This window comes from Saimiri boliviensis, chromosome Y (assembly GCF_048565385.1).
Source record: "Saimiri boliviensis isolate mSaiBol1 chromosome Y, mSaiBol1.pri, whole genome shotgun sequence".
NCBI classification, from domain to species: domain Eukaryota; kingdom Metazoa; phylum Chordata; class Mammalia; order Primates; family Cebidae; genus Saimiri; species Saimiri boliviensis.
The window spans coordinates 20,032,202-20,055,244 of NC_133471.1; the positions used below are offsets into that span (position 1 = coordinate 20,032,202).

At 35.6% G+C, this 23,043-nt stretch overlaps 1 protein-coding gene across 1 annotated transcript in view; it reads left to right on the forward strand.

Annotated features, from left to right (window-relative positions):
- The window catches only part of LOC141583002 (histone demethylase UTY-like), a 219,099-nt gene that overhangs the window by 56,090 nt on the left and 139,966 nt on the right, over positions 1–23,043 (forward strand). The window contains exons 5-6 of the mRNA XM_074392434.1: positions 2,365–2,423; positions 4,677–4,797. Of these exons, the coding sequence (XP_074248535.1) occupies positions 2,365–2,423; positions 4,677–4,797 (180 nt within the window). The remainder of the gene's footprint in view (positions 1–2,364; positions 2,424–4,676; positions 4,798–23,043) is intronic.

The window sequence follows — 23,043 nt, forward strand, 5'->3', positions numbered from 1 at the left end:
AAAATGTTGTTTTTAATACAAATTGAGTATCGTGTAGGTTTCAATTGTATATTGAAAGAGGGGATCTGTCAGTGTTGCAGTGAATATATACCACATAATACTAGTGTGCTCCTCATGAAAAAGTGGAGGTTATCACAGTGAACTGAAAACTGAAGGGAAATGTTGAATATTTGAGCATCTGTAACTCAAAAATCTAAAATTTAAAATTCTCCATAAATTTAAAACTTGAAAATTTCATACCTATCCTGATGTGATGTGTCCTAATTCAAATGCAGGTGCACAGCACATAGTTTATTTAGCATCTCCAAGAGAAGAAGACATTCTTAGGTCCCTTCAGCTGTTACACATCTTGTCCATGCGTACCAAATTGACCTAAACAAGCAAGGCCACAAAGGTTAATAAAATGGCACTTATGCAGCCTGGATGTGCCAAAGGCAGGTTCTCCACAATGCCCCACATGGTTCCAAAACCTATGTGCACTGTTTTTTTTGCTTGTTCTCTACTTAGTGATGGAAAGATACTGTATCAGAAAAGTCCTGCAGATACCCTTATGAATAAGAATTAAAGAGGAATATTTTAAATGTTTCTGTGATCTGGAGGGGAAAAAAAAAGCCATTCAAGCTGGACGTGCTTACACCTGTAATCCCAGCACTCTGGGAGGTCAAGCGGGTTGATTTTTTGAGCTCAGGAGTTCCAGATCAGCATGCGCAGAATGATGAAACTGTTGTCTCTACTAAAAATACAAAAATGATCTGGTGTGATGGTGGGTGCTTATAGTCCCAGCTACTTAGGAGACTGAGGCAGGAGAATTGCTTGAATCAGGGAGGCAGCAGTTGCAGTAAGCCTAGGTTATGTCACTGCACTCCAGCCTGGGTGACAGACTGAGACTCCATATCAAAAAAATAAAAATAAAAAAATACAGTGTGTACAGTAACTTTTTCATCAAAATACAGCAGCATAGGTGGAGACTGAAAACCTGTTTTCTTATTATTCTTGTTGTTATAGCTTATCAGCTGTTACAGGTACATTCATACATCTCTTAATGACAGGAATGCAGTCTGGGAAAGTTGTAGTTAGGCAGTTGCACCATTGTGTGAATATCATATGGTGTACTTCCAAAATCTTAAATGGTGCAGCCTGTTACACAGCTTGCCTGTATGGTATAGCCTCTATCTCCTTGGCTAAAAATCTGTGTAGCATGTTACTGTACTGAATACTGTAAGTAATTATAACACAGTGGTGTTTGTATATCTAAACATGGAAAAGGTTCAGTAAAAACCAGTTATAGTCTTGTGGGACTGCTAATATATATATATATATATATATATATATATATATAAAATATATATGTCTGTCGTTAATATGTGGCCCATGACTGTATCCTACTGTGCTGTTTAGTTAAGCAGACACTGTTTTTTGACTGAATAATGCTGTGTCATATTTTTTGCTGTTTTAAGTACTTATGTGTTAATTAAGAAAATCGTTGCTAATCAGTTGCATATGTAAATTCCTGATTAGGAATGTTGGTGATGCCAAACAAACACAAATTTTGCTCTTGGGTTGCTGAAATAGTGACACCTCTGCTTTCTGAGGGTTCAGTATACACAAACCTTTTTCATACTCAGAATTTTTAAAAGTTTTGTACACAGTTACCTTCAGGCTGTATGTATAAGCTGTATATAAAACAAATGAATTTTATGTTTAAACTTGGGTCTCAGCCTCAAGATATCTGTAACTGAATACTTAATTTCAAGTCAGAAATTTGGAACACTTTTAGTTTCAAGTATTTTGGATAAGGGATATGCAGCTTGTACCAACATACAGTACAGGGTAATGCTGTGCATTAAAAAAAAAGTTACTGGCCGGGCGCGGTGGCACAAGCCTGTAATCCCAGCGCTTTGGGAGGCCGAGGTGGGTGGATCACGAGGTCAAGAGATCGAGACCATCCTGGTCAACATGGTGAAACCCCGTCTCTACTAAAAATACAAAAAGCTAGCTGGGCGTGGTAGCGTGTGCCTGTAATCTCAGCTACTCAGGAGGCTGAGGCAGGAGAACTGCCTGAACCCAGGAGGCGGAGGTTGCGGCGAGCCGAGACCACGCCATTGCACTCCAGCCTGGGTAACAAGAGCGAAACTCCGTCTCAAAAAAAAAAAGTTACTACGTTTTTTGTAAAATGCAGTAGAAAATTGATTTCAATTTACAAAATGGAGAGAACTAGAGAAAAAGTAGAGAAAAATATTTTAATATGTGATATAATTTCAGAACATAAAACATTACTTGAATTCGTATTGATGTATAATTAGTATATGTAATAGATAACAAAATCTATTATTATAAAGGTTGTTTTGTGTTTTATATTAACAGAATGCTGCATTTTTATATGGCCTTGGTTTGGTCTACTTCTACTACAATGCATTTCGTTGGTAAGTGGACTTATGCTATTTGTTTCTCGTAAATGATGGTGTGTGTGATAAACACATAAAATGTGTTAATGTCCATAGCCATACATTCTTAGTAGTATCATTTATTTTGTGGGAGTTTCTAATCAAGTTCCACCCGTTGATCTTTCATCTTGGCCAGTAAACTGGTAACCTGGTTATAAATTGTCTTGTTTCTGTTTTGTTTCTTACCTCCTTTAAATGCTGTGACAGTCCAAAGGTAGAGAATGAGTCCATGGCCAAGATTTGCAACCATACCATGTAGGTTGCTATAAAAGTTTATTATATAAAGATCTTAAATATGCATAGACAACTATTTGACATGTTTTCTTACAGGTGAATATTTAACTTTAACCTGAATAGCTTTTCCTGCCATCTGTTTTTCTTGCTTCTCTCCTTTTGGGCCATTTAATTACATCAAGTCTGGGAATACTGAGTGTTTGCTACTGAGTGTTAAATATTCTGTAATGATTTTTTTAAATGAATTATAAACATTGTTTTAAGAGATCTTAAAAATTCACTAACCCTCTTGTATAATGAGGCATAAGAAGGACCAAGAATAGATTGGGACCAATTTGAGGTCTCTGTAAGCTTCTTGAAGACCCTGTTCATAGAATTCATCATTTTAAACTTTCAGAACTAGAAACGTTTTAGAGATCACTTTGTTTAATCCTGTAAGTTCGTTAATGTGGAAAACAGATACATTAGTTCATGGTCATTGTTATTTAACCCTTTGTTTAGTGGTATAAGCAGAGCTGATGTCTTGGTCCCCAGTCTCTTAATTCAAACAATAATTCCTACTGAAAGCAAAAAATGAATATTTTCTGCATATTTTGGCATTGAGTTGAAAGACTGTGATCACCTATCATTGGGAAGTTACTGACACAAGATACTTTGGGTGCTTCTTTGCAAGACCTCTTTGGCTGATAGGACCTCTGCTCAAGTTTCATTCGTGATGGCTGGACAGGTTCTGGCCAGTTGGCCCTACATGCTGTGCTTGGCTCATGGTACCTGCCTGAATCTCACATTCACCAATGGGGAGCCAGGTGCAAAGTGGCAAGGCATGTGTGAGTAAGTGAGCATGGAGTCTGGCCATGGCATACAGTCAGCTGTGCCAGCAGGTTGGACAGCTCCAGGTGCACGAGTGAGTTCTGTGTGAGTCTGTGGTTGGACTAGACTTGCCTTAAACGGCTTCCTTCTTGGGTGCCACCATCTGGATATGGGAAATGCTGTAGTGCTGAAAATACTTGGAGATTCCTAAAACCACAGAGTCCCAAAGTGTATGTTATAGTTTGTTACAGCTCTGGCTTGGGGAGACCTAGGAATTTCCTGATTGGAGAGACTTACTTTGAAAAAGAAATAATAGTTAAGGCAGTAGTGTAGAATTTGAGCACAGGTGGAGTGATGGGCTACTGAACGTTGAATTAGATTGGAAATCCCAGAGACAATCTCACATCAACATGAGAACTTGATTTATATCAAAGGTGGCACCATTTGGCTGTAGCAATAGAATAATCTATTCCACAAATAATGCTAGACTATAGGAAATCTGTGTGGAAAAAATAAAAATTGATCCCCGATGCATATTATTACATATATTGGACAGGGTTTTGCCTGTTATTTCAGCACTTTGGGAGGCTGATGCAGGAGGTTCCCTTGAGCCCAGGAGTTCAAGACCATCCAGGACATCAGAGGGAGATCCTCTCTCTACAAAAAAATTTAAAGCTTTGCTAGGAGGGGTGGCATGAGCATGTGGTTCCAGCTAATGAGGACGCTGAAATAAGAGGATTGCTTGAACTCAGTGAGCTGTGATTGTCCTGCTATACTCCAGCATGGGTGTCACAGTGAGACTTTCCCATTTGGAAAAAGAAAAAAAAGTAAACCAAAAATGAAAGGCAGAAATAAAGTTTTTAAAAGTTGACTTATATGAAGCTGAATAGAAGCAGGATTAATACCTTCATTTTCTTACCTTTTCACATTTTTCTGCTAGTCCTCCCTGAGATAGTTCAGAAAGATTTGTAGTAATTTCCACTGAAATTTTTCTTCAACTTTTAAATATTTTTCAATAGTTTACGGAAGTGAGATAAAAGGATTGTTAGCTTTCTTATCCCTTTCTACTTTTATTACAAAGTTAGTGTTTTTCATTAAAAGTGAATAACCAGAATATTTCCTATACTATCAAGTGAGATACACATACATAGTACAAATTACAGTTTCTTATGTTTGCATTTTTTTCAGGGCAATTAAAGCATTTCAAGATGTGCTTTATGTTGACCCCAGCTTTTGTCGAGCCAAGGAAATTCATTTACGACTTGGGCTAATGTTCAAAGTGAACACAGATTACAGGTCTAGTTTAAAGGTAGGTGGTTCAGATTTTTATATGCAATTTCACTTGTGTGTTTGTGCGCATGCGCGTCCTGTTTAGTGACACTGAGAAGTGTTGGAATTTATATTAGCACTATAAAAAATTCAGAAAATTGAGGATTTGACCTAAAGAGTTAAGAAAAGTTTGGAACTGATTTCGAGATAAAAAATAAATACTAAGACTTGCAGGATAACTTTATCACTTTAAAGTTTTTGTTTAGTTTAATTTTAAAAGCTTTTATGTGATGATCAGGAGATGGTGAAGGTTTTGATTTCCTTAGTACATCAACGTTACTTTGTTATAGGTGTCTGCCAGCATAGAGATAACAGGCCAGTTAGTGATGATGTTTCAGTGATAGATCTCATTACAAATCTACACCTATAATAGCAAAACATGTGTCATAGCAAAGTGGTATGTTACAATATTCTCTCTATGGCTTTTGGACTGCCAGTTGGTAAATACAGAGTTTTTGGGTATTAGGTAGCATTTTAGGAAAATTTTATTATTGTTTAAATATCTTAATTCTAATGGAAATTTGATTTCTCAACATTTTTTAGTTTTTTGCTACGTACACCTATTTTATGTTTTCCAAGACTTCAATGAAAATAGGTCATCCCTTTAAGTTAAAGACATTGTTTTTTGAGAAATTTATAGCTTCTACAGAAAATAATAAAGTTTATGAATTGATGACCATTAAGAATGTATCTCTTTTTTCAGATACATATCTTTCATAGATTATCTTAATTTTAAAAAGGAAGGGTATTTATGTTACTTAACGGTAGGTTTTACCTTGAACTCACCAATACAAAATGTTAAAGAAACAGGTTTTTTTTAAAAAAACTTGTGTTGTTTGGGGTTGCCCTTACCACCTTCAAGCTGAATGATTTTTTAGAAGGACTTAAAGAACCCAGATAACAGTATACTCATGGTTATAGTTTATTACAGTGAAAGAATACAGGTTTAAATTATCAAAGGAAAAGACATATAGGACAGTGTCAAGGTGAGAGAACCTGGTGCAAAATTTCATTTGTCCCCAATTGTTGTACATCTGTGAGCTGCAATTGCTTCTTCCTACACCAAGTTAGGAAAGCATAAAGAGAATATTGTCCACCCAAGGAGCTCACTGACTCTTGCTTTTCAGAGTTTTTACTAGGTTTGGTCTTGGAGCTATAGCGGATTGGCCTGAGTTACCTTAGTAGCTTAATCTCCAGTGCCTAAAGAGAGGGCTCTGATGCCATGTTGCCCTAGGCCTCTTTCATGCATTAACATTGTTAACGTAACTATCTGGGATCACCCAAATCCCCAGATAAATAAAGACACTCTTGTCAGACTAGATATTCTAAGACTTAGAGATACCTGCCAGGAGCATGTCTAGATTCATAACTCTCTTTCAATGTGCTGGTCTGGCCAACCCACTCTTGCCAAGAAATTGCCTTACTACATGTGATTCTTACTCAGTTATGCCTTAATTGTTTTAAAGTTTGCAATCATGCAGACTGTTTCTGCTATTTCTGTTTTTTAAGGAATGACACTGATGGAACTTGGGAACGAAAACATTAAAATCCTTGCAAATAGACCACGTAAATAACTTAGGTTTCACACTGCCCAGAAAAATGTGCAGTAGAGGAGTCCCCAAAGTCCAAGGTTGAGTTCAGTTGATGTGGAGAAATAGGACAATTTTTTCAGTTTTTCCGAAATTCAGGGTAATATTTTCAGATTGTATACCATTTGGGATATCTGTGGATTTGAAATTTAAAATGAGTACAGCTATACCACTTTGTAGATTTTAATCCTCTCTGCACGTAATACACACACCACACACACACACACATGCACACGCACACGCACATGCACTCTCTCTCTCTCTTTCTCTCTCTCTCTCTCTCTCTCTCTCTCTCAAAAGCCCTAAGATCTTACAGCAGAAAAATAAATGTGGTAAAATTTTCTCAGAACATACTTGTTTTGCTACAGCAATGCTTTATGGTTGTGTTCTTGGAAATTTATTGGAGGGCAAAACGAATAAATACAAAACATTATTTTTTTCATAAATATGAAACATGCATGTAAAAACCGGAGGAGAAAATACTTAATTTCGTAGTCAATACAGTGTTATCTTAAAGAATTTTATGGATCCAAAGCTCTCATTTTAGTGAAGTGGCAGTATTTAAAAATTAAAATATTTAGGCAGAGAGGAATTTGAGGGTTCATTACCATGTCCTGCTTATTTGATTGTTAACAGATACTCATTCCTGTGTGTGCTTTTCTTTGCTTAGTCATATGTAAAAGGTAACAGATACTTTAAGTGATACTGGTTTTAGCAATAAATGTCTTGGATATATGCTGTTTTCTTTGTTTTTGCCATCTTACATTTATCTTAAACACCTGACAACTTTTTGATCTTTAATTCATTTGTATTGTAGTAAAAACCTTTGGGAAGTTTTTGACATTAATCTTTCTTTTATGTGAATGTGTTACTTGATTTTTATATCATCTTGAAATTTTTTTTCTTAAGTTTTCCCTAATAAGCAAAATATTCCTTTTCTATTGTTGGCATTGTCATAGGCATCAGTAGTTTAACCGAGGAAGAGTTATTTCTCTATTATCACTATATGTAATTGGCATTTAAAATGAATAAAGGTGGGGGTCAGAATGAATGTCTCCCTTTTTAAAGTTTCCAGTTTTCTTTAGTTAGACTAGTTAGCGATTTATCTAGCCAAATACGGAATCTATTTTGTTATTTGTATAACACCAAGGTATTTTCCTAGCAAATTGGCCTAGGAGAGACATTTTGGGCTTCACTTTTATAAATTCCAACTCAAAAATTACTAACTCAGAAAGTTCAAGCTTCAAGGTTAGTTGATTCACGTATTTAGATACCTCCCCAAATATCCATGTTCACTTTTGTTTTCTGTTGGATTTTTCATGTTTGATAGAAGATAGTTGTCAGGTTTAATTAAAATGACTCCCCCCACCCCGCTCTATTTGCATAGGGTCATTATAGAGTAATGGCTTAGATGGTTAATAATATTGTATAATTAACTGCTTAATAAATAATATGGTTTATCATTCTTATCTTCACTTGTAATATGGAAAAGAGCAAAATTTCCTATTGCTGTCATCAAAAATGATTAAATAACTTTGTAAAAACCCTCCAAAGTTTGCCTAGGCTATCATTTGCCAGAAAGAGACTATGGGCTTATTATTTTATTATTTTATTTCCTATCAGAGTTGAGTAAGGTTTAGTTCTTGAAGAGGGCCACATAATGAATATATTTGGGTGAAGAATAGCATTTAGGTTCATTCCATACTGTTCATGTCTTCTTTACCTCATTTTCTTCCCTTAGTTCCATGAAAGAGTCTGTGTGATATTTCTAAATGGTAAATTATTTAAATAAAATGCAGGTAGTTTTCAAAACAGGTCTCCCTGTCTTTTGTTTATACATGGCATACATTCCAGGGCTTTATATTTCATTTATGTTTCTGAAAATGGCCAAATCTATCACTGAAATAGTTTAATTCAGTTTTAATGTAGTATAAACTGGCATTGAGATACGAGATTTGATTTTAAAGTATGATGTTAACTCCTCTTTTAACTAAATGTGTAACCTTGGCTAAGTGCCTGTTTGGTTCTTACTAGGAGTATAGAAGGGAAATGAATCTGACAAAATTTTACTTGGCTTGTCAGCCCTTTTAAGTTCTGTTTCTCATGTGCTATCTAAAATTTCTCTAAGTTTGGGCCATTATCTAGTATTTGTGAATTCTGTTTTTCTGTCACAGAATTTAATCTATGCTTTAAAAAGGGAAATTAATCAAATTTCAATGGATTTAACACGATAGAAATAGCAGTTGTCACTTTATGAACTAGATTAAAGTATACATGAATTAAGTACTCCATTTTAGAGTAACTTCTCTACTTCACACCTGATTTTTTACTTCTTCAGGATAATTAAGATTTTATTTTATTCTTACTATAAGTGACATTACTACTAATCAGTTTTTACACTTAGTATATATTTGCAGCAGTGAATGATCATTACTTGGAAAAAAAGGTGAATTTTGACAGATAATCTTATATAATACCTAACATGTTGCATAAACTGTTAAACTGTTAAAAACTGTCACTTCAAGGTAAGAATATTATATAAAAATATATTTGGGAAACATAATATTCTTCAGTAGCTAGCATTTGATTTAATAACGATTATAAATCGTTATTTAATTGGTTATTAAATCAAATTAATTTAATCAACGACTTGATTTAATAACGATTATATAAAGGCAGTAGATCTTAAGCATTCTCACAATATCCTCCACCCTTACCACTTCTCACATGTGGAGAACGTACTCACAAGAAATAACCGTGAGGTGATATAACTAGCTTGATGATTGTACACATTTCAGAATTTACATATATGCTTACATCACAGTATAATGTATATACCTCAATAAACATAACTCAGTAAAGCCAGAAAAAAAGATTATATAGAAATTTACTTAGTATTTGCTTATCTGTATATATGCTAATTTATTTGAACACACATTACCTTTTAAAAATCCAAAAGGTTGTCAACATTACAACCTTTTAGATTTTTAAAATCCTTTGTGTTTGAAAATAAGGATAATTGGTGAACATATTGTGGTATTGTCATTTTCTGATTTGCTATTGGAAAATAATAGGCTTATTTAAGAGGCAGATGTGAAAGGGGTAAAGAAGATGAGAATTACAGCATCATTCCTATGGTCAAAACCAGGTCATAAACAAAAAGCTTATAGTTTATTACTCTTGTAGCATTTTTTAAAAACAGAAATTGATTTTATTTTGCCGGTTAACTAAATTGTGTAATTTGGCTGAATTACTAACTAAATAGGCACCTTGGCTAAGCAATTTAGGTACTGGGTGTTTATCCAAAGGAAGTGAAATCAGTAGCTGAAGAGACACCAATGCCAAATTTATTGCATTACTACTCACAATAGCCAAGATATGAGATCAATCTGTGTTCATTAGTGATTTAATTTGTATGTATATTTACACACACCGTTAATGCATTTTAAAAAAGAATAAAGTACAGTAAGTTATTTTTTCTTTCAAATTCATTTAGTTACAATTCTGATGAGGTGTCTTAATGTTCTCCAAGTTCATTTGCATGGCCACAAATGATAATACAGTTTAAGGTGTCATTTAACATCACCAAATAGTTTCTTGGAACCTGCAACTTAAAGCAAAATGACATATGGAGCGCCATTTTTTTTTTTCTCATCAGACTTAATAACTAAATGAATTTGAAAAAAAAACTTACTGTACTTAATTTTTTTTAAATGGATGAATGTGGGGTGTGTGTGTGTGTGTGTGTGTGTGTGTGTGTGTGTATATGTGTGTGTGTAAAACTTAATCATTGATGACCACTTTTGTTGATTTTGTATCTTGGCTATGTGAACAGTATTGCAATAAATTTGGGACATATCTCCTCAGCTACAGATTTTATTTCATTTGGATAAATAGCCAATAGCTGAATTGCTTGGCTAAGGTGCTTATTTAGTTCTTTTTGTATCTGTGGATATAGATTAACTATGTCCACCTTCTATGACATAGTGAATAAGAAAGTTATATGAAAGTATTTGACAAAATTTTATGTGGCTCTTCAGTATTTAGGCTACTGTCCAAATAGTGGGCATCACATAACAAAAATAAGCTAAAACATTAAAACATATGCAGGTTTTTAACAAATACCGAATGGATAAATGGGACAGCATTTATCCATTTAGATCAGAGCTCAAGTGGTCTTTGAAATTGCTTTTAAGTATTTAAAGGCCCACAGACCATCAGTCCCCATTTACAAGTTAATATTAAAATTTGTTTATTTAAGGGCAGAGTCTGCATTCAAACTCATGGAAAACAATGGTGACTGAAGTAGAGTTATTAATGAGGACTTTTAAAACTCTTAAAATTTGCCATGCTAGGAGATTATAAATTCATATAACAAACAACTCAAGACTTATTCCTCAGATTATTTTGGGATGACTAAACTGTCTTGAGTAAAAATAGGGTATCGTATTTTACAGAATTTTTAAATTTTAAAATTATTTAAAAATTTTATTTTTAATTGACATTTAATAATTAGACCGCGTTATGAGATACACGAAGCATCACATGTGTATAGTGGGTGTTGATCATGTCATAGTTTTAGTGTATTAATCACCACAAACATATTTCTTCATGGTAAGAACATTTGGAATCTTTCTAGTTATTTTGAGATAATATATAATATTGCTTATTGTAGTCCTCTTGCTATGCTATATAGAACACAAGAAATATATTTCTTATATACATGTCATTTTGTACCCATTGATTAATTTATCTCCATTCTGTTTCTCCCATCTTTGCTGGCCTCTGATGAGCACTGTTATACTGTGTATTTCTGTGAGGTTAGGATTTTTAACAAGGTTCTACAAATAAGTGAGATTATACAGTATTTGTCTTAATTTCCTCATCTGTATAGCCACAAATGATAATACAATTTAAGATTTCATTTAACATCATCAAATAGTTTATTGGACAACTTTAAGCAAAATGGCACACACAGCACCGTTTATATTTACTCATGAGAACTCTTTAAGTGAATTGGAAAGAAAAAATAACTGACTTTATTATTTTAAATGGATGAACAGTGTGTTTGTGTGTGTGTGTGTGTGCACACGCACGTGTATATATATATATATATATATCACATTTTCTTATTCAATCATAGATGAACAGTTAGGTTGATCTGATATCTTGGTTATTGTGAATGGTACTGCAATAAACTTAGGACAGTTGTCTCTTCAGCTACTGATTTCATTTCCCTTAGATAAATACACAGTAGCTGACTTGCTGGATCATATTGTAGTTTATTTTGAGTTTGGAGGAGAATCTGCATACTTTTTTCTATATGGCTGTACCAATTTACGTTCCCACCAGCATTGTTAAGGGTTCCTTTTTCTCTATAAATGTGTCAACATGATACTTTGTCTTTTTGATAATAGCTTTCTTTAAATGTATGGGGTGATATCTCACCATAATTTTCATTTGCTTTTCTCTAATTGTTGATGTTGAACTTTTTTCATATACCTGTTGTTTGTATGTCTTCTTTTGAGAAATACCTGTTTAACCTTTTTCTCTTTAAGAAAATTGATTTATTAGATCACCGGTCACACCTGACATTCAAGGGATCTGAGTTAATCTTTTTATATGTCTAGAAAGAGAACTAGAAATGTTGAGGAGCAGCAGTGATGTCTATTAAAAAATAAAGATTAATTTTTTTTCTTTTTCTGGCACTTTTCTGACACTTGGTATGATTATGTTCAGAATAGGAAAAGACAATAAAATTTCACGTTATCTTCTCTATGTTTTGGGGGGTCCTAAAAGATGGTCATTATTTCCCAATGCTTTTTATAGAACTTTTTCATGGTAACTTCTACTTATCCAGGCAGGTCCTATCTTAATAACATATTCTCAAGGAGGCACCCTTTTTAGGTGGTTAGATCTGTGCTGGACATCTTGTACTTTCATATAAAATTCTTGCCATTGTTGAATTGAACAGAATAATTATATAGTTTACTATTTCTCTCTGGCTAGAGCTTTTTTTGGTCTAGGGATTATGTTTGTTTATTGTTGTATACATAATACATGGCCTTACTAGGTATACAGCCATCTGTCAAATGAAAAGGACATTTGAGGGCTTTATTTGCTCAGTACTGATCAAGCTCAGAGTATACACTGATGAATAACATTCTTTGTTCATAAGTTAGAATGAGAAATTTAATTTCATTTTATTATAAAATAAGAATGAAAGATTTAGAATGTATTTTATTGAAGGAAATTATATTTTAAGAGACTGGGTCTCACTGTCAGGCTAGAGGACAGTGGCTGTTCACAAGCATGATCAATAGTGCATTGCACCCTGGAACTCCAGGCCCAAAGTGGTCCTTCCACCTCAGACTTTCAAGTAGTTGGGAATATAGGTACAGGCCATTGTGCCTGGCTTTATGGAAGATTAGTAGAGCATATAAGTATATGGAAGTCCCCCCTTAACTACAGTGTTGCTTTCTGAGATCAATTACCTACAGTCTTGCTCAGAGATATTAAATGGAAGATAAAGAGAAATAAACAGAAACAAGCAATTTATATGTTTTAAATTGTCAGTAGTTTGATGAAATCATCCTTGAGTCCATCATATCCAAGCTATATATAGTAGCTTGCCAATTAGTCATTTAGTAGCCATCTCAGTTACAGAATGAAAAAACACTGTATCTGTACAGTTCAGTACTGTCTAATATTACTGGCATCTATTAGAAGTCTTGGAGTATATCCCTGAAGGATGAAGAATATATTGCTACCTACTATATTCTAAATTGTCTGAAACATCCACTTCATATTTTTAGTGCCATCATTCTGTATTTAGATGTATTTTAGATGGGCTTGAGAAATGGTTCTTTGACTAGCATAGGTTATATTCAGCAGATGCAAATGTGATACACTGCTTTCATAGAATGTGAAGGAAAAATACAATAGTGTAGAGATTTTTTTGTTTGGATTTAATAAAGAATGGTTATATTATAATTGGTTTCAAGTTATTATCAGGTTTCATTGAGTTATTTCTAATATTTCTGTATACCTAGTACAAAAAATACTTTAATCAAACTGCTATTGAGACAACAGAAATTATTGCCTGAGAAAATCTAGGAAAGCCTTCATAATGCAGGTTTGAATCCTAGGCTGTTTTTTTTTTTTTTTTTTTTTTTTTTTTAATAAAGATAGATGCTGTTTGCTGAGCCAGACAACAAAGCATTGAGGGAATGGGGGAGGTATTACAGTTGGTTTAGATTACCTTGGCTGACAGGTTGTGGGATCCTTCCACTTGTAAAAAGTTGGAAATACTGAAATGTGACTGGAGTTTTACTGCACAACAGCAAAATTTGCATGAAACTGAACTCTGAACATCTTGCTAAAGATACAGAATTTCTTCTGGGATAGTTACTGAAGCTAGAGATACAGAACTGTATTTTGCAGCTATAGAGTCCTCAGAAACATGGTTTAACTTATAATCTGGTTTTGGAAAGATCATTCTTTAGTCAATTATTTTGAGGATTGGTGAATCTAGTTTGAGGTCTGGATACTGAAAATGAAGATATGAAGTTATCATTTGTCTCATTTCCTTTATTATCTTAAGGCTTACTTTTTTGGTTGGAGGTATTTAATTTTTTATAATACGAGATTTTGCACATGACTTTTTATTTTTTATGAATAAGTAATCAGTTTAAAAAGTCTTTCCTCATGTGTTTTAAAGTATATATTTTCAAAATGTTTGCTGTTTAAAAATATGTGGCATTTAATCTTGTTTGGGAGTGTGGAATAATAGTAAAGCAGGAATTTTTACTGTAGCATTCAAATTTTTGACTGCTCTTGGCAGGATCTTGAATACTGGCAGATTAAATGTAGCCTGTCTTTTTTCTTAAGGTTTTATTTTAAAAGTAGCACTGAAGTGCTGTCATCTTACAAGTTATTTTCTTTTCAGGTCAGTTTCTATCCTGTGGTGACTTGTTTGGGAAAGGTCTGTGTTCTCATATGTTTAGTAATATGGTTTTGAGATAGATTTTACTTCAAAATATTGTATAGCCTGAAATGTGGCTATTATGCTGCCCTTTCCCTGTGGAGGAAAGTGTGTATGCTGTGCTTCTAGTGCTTTATATACTTAAAAAATAGTCTGTATTGCCTTGCTCTGTTAGTATGTTAAAGATGTACATTTGGCTTTGCAAACCAATTATCTTAGGACATTTGTGCCCTGCAATAGAGTACTAGAGACTGGGTAGTTTATAAAGAAAGATTTATTTGACTTGCCATTCTAGAGTTGAGGAGGTCTTAGAACTTGGAACTATATCTGATGAGAGCCTTCTTACTTGTGAGAAGGTGATGTAAGGCAACACAGGCCAAGAAGTAGAAGCAAGATTGAAAGAAATTACATGAAACTCACCCTTTTTCTAAAGAACCCACTCCTTTGCTGACAGCATTAATCTGTTCATGAGGGTAGAAACCTTATGATCTAATCATCCTCAAAGATATCTACAACGCCGATTAAATTTCAACATTTTTAAATGGAATATTCAAACTACAGCACTAAGAGAAAATAAAAGCAATGCTCACAGTATTCAGATGTTGGGTTTTTACCTGAGGAAATAAGGTTTTTATTTCCCAACTTGCTTTTTAAAAATATATATGTATATATGTTTTATTGAGTTTTAGGATTTGGGGTACCTATAAAGAACATGCAGGATTGTGCACAGGTACATACATGGCAATGTGGTATGCTGCCTTCCTCCTCATCACCTATATCTGGCATTTCTGCCTGTATTATCCCTCCACATCTTTCACCCACTGCTTTCTTACCCTAGTTCCCTCCTACAGACTGCAGTGTGTGTTGTTCCCCTCCTTGTGTCCATATGTTTTCACTGTTCAACAACCACCTATAAGTGAGAATGTGTGGTGTTTGGTTTTCTGTTCTTGTGTCAGTTTGTTGAGAATGATGGTTTCCCAATTCATCCAGGTCCTTAGAAAGGACACTAACTCATCATTTTTGATGGCTGCATAGTATTCCATCGTATATATGTGCCACATTTTCCTTGTCCAGTCTATCATGAGTGGGCATTTGGGTTGGTTCCAGGTCTTTGCTATTGTAAACAGTGCTGCAGTGAACATTTGTGTGCATGTGTCCTTATAACAGAAAAATTTATAATCCTTTTGATATATACCCAGTGATGGGATTGCTGGGTCAAATGGAATTTCTATTTCTACATCTTTGAGGTATCACCACACTGTCTTCCACAATGGTTGAAGTAATTTACACTCCCACCAACAATGTAAAAGTGTTCCTGTTTCTCCACATCCTCTCCAGCATCTGTTCTCTCCAGATTTTTAAATGATCGCCATTCCAATGGGCATGAGATGTTATCTCAATGAAGTTTTGATTTGCATTTCTCTAATGACCATGATGATGAGCATGTTTTCATGTTTATTGGCCTCAAGAATGTTGTCTTTTGTAAAGTGTCTGTTCATGTCCTTTGCACACTTTTGAATGGGCTTGTTTGTTTTTTCTTGTCAGTCTGTTTTAGTTCCTTGTAGATTCTGGATATCAATCCTTTGTCAGATGTGTAGACTGCAAAAATTTTTTCCCATTCTGATGGTTGCCAATTCACTATCATGACTGTTTCTTTTGCTGTGCAGAAGCTGTGGAATTGGATTAGGTCCCATTTGTCTATTTTGCCTTTTGTTGCCAGTGCTTTTGGGGTTTGGTTCATGAAGTCCTTGCCTATGCCTGTATCCTGAATGGTTTTGCCTATGTTTTCTTCAAGGGTTGTTATGGTGTTAGGTCTTACGTTTAGGTCTTTATTCCAGCTGGAGTTAATTTTAGTGTAAGGTTTCAGGAAGGGGTCCAGTTTCTGCTTTCTGCACATGGCTAGCCAGTTTTCCCAACACCATTTATTAAACAGGAAATCCTTTCCCCATGGCTTGTTTTTGTCAGGTTTGTCAAAAATCAGATGGTTGTAGATGTGTGGTGTTACCTCCAAGGCCTCTGTTCTCTTCCACTGGTCTATATCTCTGTTTTGTTACCAGTACCCTGCTGCTTTGATTACTATAGCCTTGTAGTATAGTTTGAAGTCCTGTAGTATGATGCCTCCTGCTTTGTTTTTTTGTTTTTTGTTTTTTTGCTTAGAATTGACTTGGCTATGCAGGCCGTCTTTTGGTTCCATATGAAGTATAAGGTGGTTTTTTTTACCAGTTCCATGAAGAAGGTCATTATTAGCTTGATGGGGATAGCAATCAATCTGTAAATTACTTTGGGCAGTAGGACCATTTTCATGATACTGATTCTTCCTAACCATAAACATGGAATGTTTCTCCATCTGTTTGTGTCCTCTCTTATTTCGTTGAGCAGTGGTTTGTAGTTTTCCTTGAAGAGATCCTTTACGTTCCTTGTTAGTTGTATTCCTAGGTATTTTATTCTCTTTGTAGCAATTGTGAATGGCAGTTTTTTCTTGATTTGGCTCTCTTTAAGTCTGTTACTGGTATATAGGAATGCTTGTGATTTTTGCACATTTAATTTTGTATCCTGAGACTTTACTGAAGTTGCCTATCAGTTTCAGGAGATGTTGAGCTGTGGTGATGGGGTCTTCTAGATATACAATGATGTCATCTGCAAATAGAGACAATTTGACTTCCTCCTTTTCTATTTGAATACCTTTATTTCATTTTTTTGCCTGATTGCTCTGGCTAGAACTTTCAATCCTATAGTGAATAGGAGTTTTGAGAGAGAGCATCCTTGTCTAGTGCCAGATTTCAAAGAGAATATTCCAGTTTTTGCCCATTCAGTATGATATTGGCTGTTGGTTTGTTGTAAATAGCTTCTGTTATTTTGAGATAACGTTATGTCAATACCTAATTTATTGAGGATTTTTAGCATAAAGCGCTGTTAAATTTTGTCAAGGGCCTTCTCTGCATCAATTAAGATAATCATGTGGTTTTTGTCTTTGGTTCTGTTATGTGGTGAATTACATTTATGGATTTGCATATATTGATGCTGAACCCGCCTTGCATCCCTGGGATGAAGCCTGGCTGATCATGGTGGATAAGCTTTTTGACATGCTGTTGCAGTCGGTTTGCCATTATTTTATTGAAGATTTTTGCATCTGTGTTAACCATGGATATTGTCCTGAAGTTTTCTTTTCTTGCTGAGTCTCTGCCAGGTTTTGGTATCAGGATGATGTTGGTCTCATAAAATGATTTGGGAAGGATTTTCTCTTTTTGGATTGTTTGGAATAGTTTCAGAAGGAGTGGTACCAGCTCCTCTTTGTATGTCTGGTAGAATTTAGCTGTGAACTGGTCTGGACCTCGGCTTTTTTGGGTGGTAGGCTCTTATTTGCTGCCTCAACTTCAGACCTTGTTATTGGTCTATTCAGGGTTTCAGCTTCTTCCTAGTTTAGGCTTGGGAGGGTGCAAGTATCCAGGAATTCATCCATTTCTTCCAGGTTTACTAGTTTATGTGCATAGAGTTGTTTGTAATAATCTCTGATGATGTTTTGAATTTCTGTGGAATCTGTAATGTACTTCTTTGTCTCTTGTGATCTTTATTGGTTTAAAGTCTATTTTATCAGAGACAAGAATTGCAACTCCTGCTTTTTTTTCGCTCTCCATTTGCTGGGTATATCTTCCCCCATCCCTTTATTTTGAGCCTTTGTGTATCTTTGCATGTGAGATGGGTTTCCTGGATACAGCACACTGATTGGATTTTGGCTTTTTATCCAATTTGCCAGTCTGTGTTTTGATTGGGGCATTTAGCCCATTTACATTTAGTGTTTATATTGTTAGGTATGAATTTGATTCTGCCATTTTGATGCTAGCTGGCTGTTTTGCCCATTAATTTGTGCAGTTTCTTTATTGTGTTGATACTGTTTACCATTTGGTAGTTTTTGGAGTGGCTGATATTGTTTGTTCCTTTCTATGTTTAGGGCCTCTCTCAAGAGCTCTTGTAAAGCAGGCCTGGTGGTGATGAAATGTCTGAGTCCTTGTTTATTCGTAAAGGATTTTATTTTATTTTTCCACTTACGAAGCTTAGTTTGGCTGGATATGAAATTCTTGGTTGTAAGTTCTTTTCTTTAAGGATGTTGAATATTGGGCCCCACTCTCTTGTGGCTTGTAGGATTTCTGCTGGGAGATCTGCTGTGAGTCTGATGGGGTTCCCTTTGTGGATATCTGGACCATTCTCTCTGGCTACACTTAGCATTTTCTCCTTCATTTCAACCCTGGTGAATCTGATGATTTTGTGCCTTGGTGTTGCTCTTCTTGAGGAATATCTTTGTGGTGGTCTCTGTATTTTCTTGAATATTGACCTCCTTGCTAGGTTGGGGAAATTTTGCTGGATAATACCCTGAAAAGTGTTTTCCAGCTTGGATTTGTTCTCTCTGTCACATTCAGGTACACCTATCAAACATAGATTAGGTCTTTTCACATAATCCCAAATTCCTTGGAGGCTTCGTTTGTTTGGTTTCACTCTTTTTGAGTTGGTCTTCAACCTCTGATCCCCTTTCTTCTGCTTTGTCAGTTTGGTTATCGAAACTTTTGTATGCCTTGCGAATTTTTTGTGTTGTGTTTTTCAGCTCTATCAATTCACTTATATTCCTCTCCAAGCTTTTATTCTCGTTAGCTCAAGATCAGCCTGGCCACCATAGTGAAATCCTATCTCTACTAAAATTACAAAAAATTAGCTGGGCGTGGTGGTGGGCACCTGTAATCTCAGCTACTTGGAAGGCTGAGGCAGTAGAATCACTTGAACCCAGGAGATGGAGGTTGCAGTGAGGTGAGATCAAGCCACTGTGCTCTAGCCTAGGTGACAGGAGTGAGACTCCATCTCAAAATAAACAAAAAACCAAAAATGAAGTTAAATAATAACTTCATAAGTTAAGTGAAGCCTCAGTACTTTTTAGGTTTTTGTCTTTTTTGTTTGGTTGTTACTGTGGGAAGATATACATAACATGTAATTTATTGCTTTAACCATTTTAGTGTACATTTCAGTGGCATTATTTACAATGAAGTGTAAACCATTACCACTCTTCATTTTCAGAACTTTACATTATCCCATACTAACATTTTCTACCCATAAATTAATACTTTGCCATTCCCCTTTCCTCCAAATACCAGGGAGTTGCTTTATTGTACTTCTGGCTCTGAATAGAACTCTTTTGGAAGTCTCATATAAATGTACTTGTACAATTTTGTCCTTTTATATCTGGCTTATTTCACTTGGTATATTTCAGATATTCATCAATGAGTGACATGTATCAGAATTTTTTAGACAAGCTGTCACTGGCACCAAAGCTGGAGCACATTGGTGTGATCTGAGCCCACTGCAACCTCAAACGGCTTGGCAGAAACCTTCAATTCTTTTAGGCTGAATATGGCTGAATAATATTCTATTCTGTAAATAAACGACATTTTCTTACTCCTTTAATCTCTGGTGAATATCTGCATTGTTCCACTTCGACTCCTGTGATAATGCTGCCTTGAAAATTGATGCACACAAAGTTTGAGTCCCTGTTTTCAGTGTCTGAAGTTCAGTTTCTTCATCTCTTTGCCAATAAATGAAAAGAAAAAAAACTTCTTCATTTGTGTTTGTTCGATTCATAATAGCTATCCTAATGAGAATGAATTGGCATCACATCATGGTTTTGATTCGTGTTTCTTGATAACTGTAAAGTTTATTCCCTGTAGGTTTTTTGCTGAGTTAAAGACAAGGAAACTGATGGCAGCACAAGAAAATTAGACACCAATTTATTCAGCTTCTGTTGTCCTGGGGAGAGGGACCAGGGAAGTCACGCCTGATTCTTCTCAGGAGTGGGGTTTTTTAGGGAGTGAAGGCGTTCGATTGGATTTGGAGAAACAGGATGTGGATGGGATGAGCTGCTATTGGTAGGTAGGTGGAATTTCCCTGAGCGGGCTAAGTGCTGAGTGCAGAGGGGATTTCCAAGGGTGTGGTTAGGTACCGAGTGCAGAGGGGATTTCCAAGGCGGGCTAGGTGCCAGAGTGGAGAGGGGATTTCCAAGGCAAAGCTAGATGATGGGCATATTCTGATAGCATAATTTTCAAGTGGGGAGGGAGATGAGTGTCTTCGAACTCCTGGCAAGGAAACCAGCCTTACATTCCGAACTTTTTGATGATATATAGGACGCAGCTTCTTTCTGGCTACTTCTGCTGAATAGGGACGAAGTTGGGGGAAGGAGTCAGTTGGCTGGTGCCTCGATTGGGAGTTGGATATAGGAGTGAAGCAACTGGTTAATGTCCACCCTGGAAATTTCTCTTATGTGGAACTGTAAAAACTTGAGGAAAAAAGGGGCTGGTATTAGTAGACGACATACAATAATAAAGGGGGTAATAATGGGAGTCAGCCAGGTAAGCATGGGGGATTGCCACCTATTGAGAGATGAGGCTGGTGTGCTCTGCTTCCTGTGGAGGTTCTCTTGGAGGCGATAGAGAGTGTTGACATTTTCTTCCGCAAGGCCTGTTTCATTGATGTAATAGCAGCACTGCTTCTGGAGAAACAGACGTTCTCTTTTTTTCCCCGTAACTAAGTAAGTCTAGGGCCCGTCGGTTCTGGAGAGTTTCCTGAGCCAGCGACGTGATTTGTTGCTGGAGGGAGGCTAGAGAGGCGGCTGACTCTTCAGTAGCCACACAGAGCTTGTCTTTCAGTTGGGCGGAGTGCAGAGGGGATTTCCAAGGCAGAGCTAGATGATGGACATATTCTGATAGCATAATTTTCAAGCTGGGAGGGAGATGGGCGTGTTTGAACTCCCGGCGAGGCAACCAACCTTACAATAACTAATTTTGAGCATCTTTTCATGTATTTATTGGCCATTGTATTATTTGAGATGTCTATTCCAGTTCTTTGCCTATTTTGAGTTGAGTCTTTTTATAACTTATTTTGTATTCTATATTTTTATTACTTACCAGGTTTATAATTTGCAAATATTTTTTCTTTTCAGTATCTTGATTGTAATTCATTAATATACAGAGTTTTTAATTTTGATGAAGCAAAGTAAATCTCCTTTTTTATTACCTGTGTCTCTGGTGTCATGTCCAGAAAAATCACTGCTAAATTCAATGTTATATAGATTCTTCCTGTATATTGTTCTAAGACTTTCATAGTTTTATCTGTTAAGTTTATGCATCTCATTCATTTTAAGTTAACTTTTGTATATGGCATGACAGAGGCCCAACTTTAATCTTTTTATACAGATACTTTTTCAAACACCATTTGCTGGAAAGGCTAGCTTAATATTATAACACAAATGCCAGTTGTATGTCTAGTAGCTACAGTGTTCACTCTCATTATGCTGTTTGTGCTCATTCTTTCATTGTAATATCAGGTAGCAGACATTAATTTGTTTTGTTAACTGACAGTTTTCAAATTGACTAGGCAATGTTAGGCTCTCTGTGATTCCCACATTGATTTTTTTAATTTTTAAGCCTGGTTTAATACAATTTATTTTTACAAAGATTGTATGTTTGTTTGTTTGTTTTCCTTTTTTCTTCTCTTTTTTTTTTTAGAGATGGGGGTTTCACCATGATGGCCAGGCTGGTCTTAGACTTCTGACCTCAGGTGATCCACCCACCTCAGCCTCTCAAAGTGCATTACAGGCGTGAGCCACCGTGCCTGGCCAGAGTGTATGTTTTGACTCTGTATATTACCTGTCATTTTAACATTAAATGTCAGTATCTTTTTTTTTTTTTTTTTGAGACGGAGTTTCGCTCTTGTTACCCAGGCTGGAGTGCAATGGCGCGATCTCAGCTCACCGCAACCTCCGCCTCCTGGGTTCAGGCAATTCTCCTGTGTCAGCCTCCTGAGTAGCTGGGATTACAGGCACGCGCCACCATGCCCAGCTAATTTTTTGTATTTTTAGTAGAGGTGGGGTTTCACCATGTTGACCAGTTTGGTCTCGATCTCTTGACCTCGTGATCCACCCGCCTCGGCCTCCCAAAGTGCTGAGATTACAGGCTTGAGCCACCGCGCCCAGCTAAATGTCAGTGTCTTTAGCACAATTTTAATACTTACATTGTAGATAATGATTTTTTTCTAGTTGACTTTTAACGTAGCTTGTTCTTTATTGTCAATATGGTTGATTATTCTTGAAACTTAGTGGAGACTGAAAATTGAATATTTATGGGGATAGTTTGTAGAATGTTTGAAAGAGTTTTATGCATTATTTTATTTAAAACAATTCTTGTTCCTATTACCTTTTAAGTAGTTCATAGTTTATAGATATCAAATTACCATAGGTTTTTAGTAATTATTCATCGTATAGGAAGTTGATTTGCACTCTGCGTAGGCTTATATGATATATTTAAGAGTAGAACTGTAAATGTTTTAATATTTCATAAATGACTAGATATATTAAACACGCAGTTTAGATACATTTAAAATGCTTAGCATCTTGTTTTACATATGTTTAAAAGCATGCTGCTTTCAGTGCTTGAGGTACAATTTCTTCACCTCTTTTGTCAAAAAAATGAAAAAAAAATATTGGCAAAGAACAACTATATTTTACACGTGAATTTGAAAATGGGTACTTGGTGTGTATGTGTAGGTCATAATACAGGTTTTCAGTGTTGTGAAGTATAGTGACATTGAAGATTCAGTGAAAACAGGTATGTTTTATTCT